Source organism: Myotis brandtii, unplaced genomic scaffold, assembly GCF_000412655.1.
Source record: "Myotis brandtii unplaced genomic scaffold, ASM41265v1 scaffold411, whole genome shotgun sequence".
Classification (NCBI taxonomy): Eukaryota; Metazoa; Chordata; class Mammalia; order Chiroptera; family Vespertilionidae; genus Myotis; species Myotis brandtii.
Window position 1 is genome coordinate 1001799 of NW_005365804.1, and position 3636 is coordinate 1005434.

At 56.6% G+C, this 3636-nt stretch overlaps 1 protein-coding gene across 1 annotated transcript in view; it reads left to right on the plus strand.

Annotated features, from left to right (window-relative positions):
• Positions 1-173: 173 nt before the first annotated feature.
• Positions 174-3636, plus strand: part of CNGB1 (cyclic nucleotide gated channel beta 1) — a 53237-nt gene continuing 49774 nt past the window's right edge. The window contains exons 1-4 of the mRNA XM_014545542.1: positions 174-231; positions 1300-1484; positions 2619-2676; positions 3150-3243. Coding sequence (XP_014401028.1) covers positions 1308-1484; positions 2619-2676; positions 3150-3243 — 329 coding nt within the window. The 5' untranslated portion in view covers positions 174-231; positions 1300-1307. The remainder of the gene's footprint in view (positions 232-1299; positions 1485-2618; positions 2677-3149; positions 3244-3636) is intronic.

Below are 3636 nucleotides of genomic sequence, written 5' to 3' on the forward strand. Positions count from 1 at the left end.
TTGCTGGCCTCTAGGGGGCTGCTGTTGGCTCCCTGAGCGTCAGCCTCCTCCCCACCACCCCACCTCCCCACCCCCATTTGGCACCTGCTAATCCTTTGCACACGGCCCTGTGCTGTGCTGTCAATTAAGGGCCCGCCTGCCCGGTGCTGTCAATTAATCCCCGTGTCTGAGAGGGCAGCTGCGAGTGGTGGGGAGAAGGCACTTCCTGGCTGGTGGCCGGCCTCAGAGCAGGTAAGTGGGGATGAGGTGGTGGTGGGCCTGCTGATGGGATTCCCATGCTCTCCTACTAGCGAGGCCTTTAGACATGGAGAACCAGGCAAGGCTAACCCAGGGCTTCCCTCCCCCGTCCCTCCCCACGCGGCTCAAACCTTAGTGTGCATCCGACTCCCAGGGCAGCTTGTGAAATGCAGATTCTAGGTCCGCAGAGGGCTTGGGGGGTCTAGGAATCAGCATTTCCACCAGCTCCTCACAAGATTCTGAAAGGCTGGTCGGAAGGGGGCCCTGAGAGGGACAGCCAGGACCACAGTGGTGCCTGGGCCCCAGCCACTGTCTATCCCACCCAGCAGGGACATGGATGCCTGGAGGGGTCATGTCTGGCCCAAGTTCACTTTTTTGGAGGCTGAGCCCCTCATAGGGGAGGCTGGCTGCTGAGGCCGAGTGGGGACCGAAGTCAGAGCTGTGAGCAGAAGGAGGCAGCATGGCCATGGGCTTCAGGGAGCGGGGCCCCGGGGCAGGGATCCTGGGCCCGGGCCTGCCCTTTTCAGCCGGGGGCTGGGGCCCTTGGTGGAGCAGGGACCTAGGAGCCCTCTACCAACACCTGGCTGCCCAGGGCTGGGGCGGGCACGGCCCGGAAGGGACCATTCAGGGCTGGGAGTTTGCACAGCCTCACCTGGGTGGTGCCGCTAGGCTAGGCCCTCCTGCGGGGATCCGATCACGAGGGAGGGGGCTCCCTGTTCCCTGAAGGTAAATGATACCAGAAACTGAACCCATATAAGGTAGGGCTGACCTATCCCTGTAAACCTTGCACAAGGGGCTTCCCTGTCATTTTACTTTAAAATATTGAAATCATGAAAATAGGTTAATTTTGTCCTCCTGTTGAGGGATATTTGAATTTTTTCATCTTCTGCTATAACACTGTTGTGATCAGTCTCTTTCTACACATGTGTTTGTGGGCCTGACTATTGCTACTTGGAGATATAACTGCAAACATATTTTAAAAGAGGAAAGGAAAGGGAGATGTGTAATCCACAAAAGTGGCCCCCAAGTGGTGGGGAGGCCTGAGGACTCTGTGCTCTCCAGGTGTCAGGATGTTGGGCTGGGTCCAGAGGGTGCTGCCTCAGCCCCCAGGGACCCCTCAGAAGACCAGGATGGAGGAGGGGAAGGGGGCGGAACCAGAGCCGGAGCCCGACCTGGAGGCGGAGCTGGAACCAGCGCCAGAGCCTAACACAGCCCCCCAGGCGGCCAAGCTAGAAGGCGAGTCGCTGGTAAGAAGGGAGGGTGAGGGAGAACGTGCTCCACAGTGAAGATTTCAGGCTTTGCGGGTCATGCCATCTCTGTTCATTACTTAACTCTGCCATTGACGTGTGAAAACAGCCATCGGCAATACGTCAACGAATGAGCATGGCTGTGTTCCAATAAAACTTTATTTACAAAATGCGCAGCAGGCTGGATTTGGCCTACGGGCGTTGTTTGCCAGCCTCGAGAGTCTAGAACAGTGGTCGGCAAACTCATTAGTCCACAGAGCCAAATATCAACAGTGCAACGACTGAAATTTCTTTTGAGAGCCAAATTTTTTAAACTTAAGCTATATAGGTAGGTACATTGCTATTAACTTAATTAGGGTGCTCCTAAGCTGGCCTTTGCTAAAAACGTCCTCAATCTGATTGAGGTACGTTCACTGAGGTCGACCCCTTCCAACTCTCCCATCCACACTCGTCTTGTATACTTGTTTCGTCTATCTCCTTTCGTTCATCCTCTCTATATGTCCAAGCCATCTCAACATACCTTTCTCAATTCTCGACACTACATCTTCTCTCACTGCACAACGTTCCCTAAAATTAACGTAATAAACTTAAAGTTTTAAGTCAACTTCGCATTGTACATGCGCCCCCGCACGTGGTATTTTGTGGAAGAGCCACACTCAAGGGGCCAAAGAGCCGCATGTGGCTTGCGAGCCGTGGTTTGCCGACCCCTGGTCTAGAATAGAGCTGCCGAAGTAGCCAGGGCATGGGCTGTTTGCTAGCAGTCCACCCTGAGACTAGGAGTTTCTAGAATGAGTCTACTATGTCTCTGAGCGTGCTGCTTAGTTCAGTCGGTATTTGTTTGGTGGTAAGACTGTCTCAGTGGGGGGTGTGATAGGCCTGGGGACCACGGGTGTGTGTGTGTGTGTGTGTGTGTGTGTGTGTGTGTGTGTGAGGGCCCCGCCCTGGATGAGGGGCCCTTGGGGCTGGGAGGAAGGGTGTGTCCCAGGGGGAAGGTGAGGCCGCCAGGATTTACAGAGACGATTATGAGAGTAGAGTTGGGAGGTGGAAGGTCCCTTATGGGTGGGTCAGGGGCTGCCCCTGCCGGAACCAGACTGGCCTCTCGAGGGCTCACATGGTCCTATCTGAACCCTCCAGCCACCCGAGGAGCCCTTGGAAGGGGAGGAAGGAGCTGTGGCTGCCCCCGGGCCTCAGGGTGAGTGCTGACGCCCAGGATGGCAGGGCCCAGGTGGGACGGGCTGTGTTCTCCCTCAGCCTGTAGAGGAGCCTCGTGGCTGGCATGCCCGCTGGGCTCCTGGGCGCTTTGTAGCTGAGCTGGAATCCCAGCCTCCTGACCCGCTTGGGGTTCTCCCCTCTCCCCTGCCTCTGACTTGACCTCCCAAACAGGGTAGAAATGGGCTCTCCAAGGCTCCAGATCTTAAAGTGTGGGGGTCTTGCCTGGCCGGCGTGGCTCAGTGGTTGGACATCGACCTATGAACCAGGAGGTCACGGTTCGATTCCCGGTCAGGGCACATGCCCGGGTTGTGGGATTGATCCCCAGTGTGGGGCGTGCAGGAGGCAGCTGATCGATGATTCTCTCTCACTATTGATGTTTCTATCTCTCTCTCCTTCTCCCTCTCCCTTCCTCTCTGAAATCAATAAAAAGTATATTTAAAAATGTATATCAAGTGTGGGGGCCTCTTTTTCCAGAGACCCAGAAAGCCGCCTCTACTCTGCCCTCATCCCTCCAGGCCCAGCTTGCTGTGGATCCCCGAGTGAACAGGTGCTGTACCCCCTCCCCCTCCTGAGGGCCAGCCCCCCACCCAGCTAGGGAGCCATTGGGGTGGGGGCCCACACTGTTCTCAGAGCCACGGTCACTCCCAGGCCAAATGTGGGACATTTGGGGAATTGGCTGAAGAAAGCCTCAGGAGTGGGTGGCCGTCTCTAGCCACATGGGCCACGTGACCAGGAGAAGTGAGGGTGGGATTCTCAGTGCCGGAGTGAAATGGCCAGCGTGGCCAGAACCTCCGACTTTTACATGAAATCTCTGCTCACAAGTTACCCAAGTGAGCACGTCTGCGGCTGGGGCTGGCCCAGGCAGTGAGCCCAGAACCCTCATATCTAGGATGACCAGTCTCGGCCACAAGGAAACATCCCCCCCCCGCCCTTCCCCCGC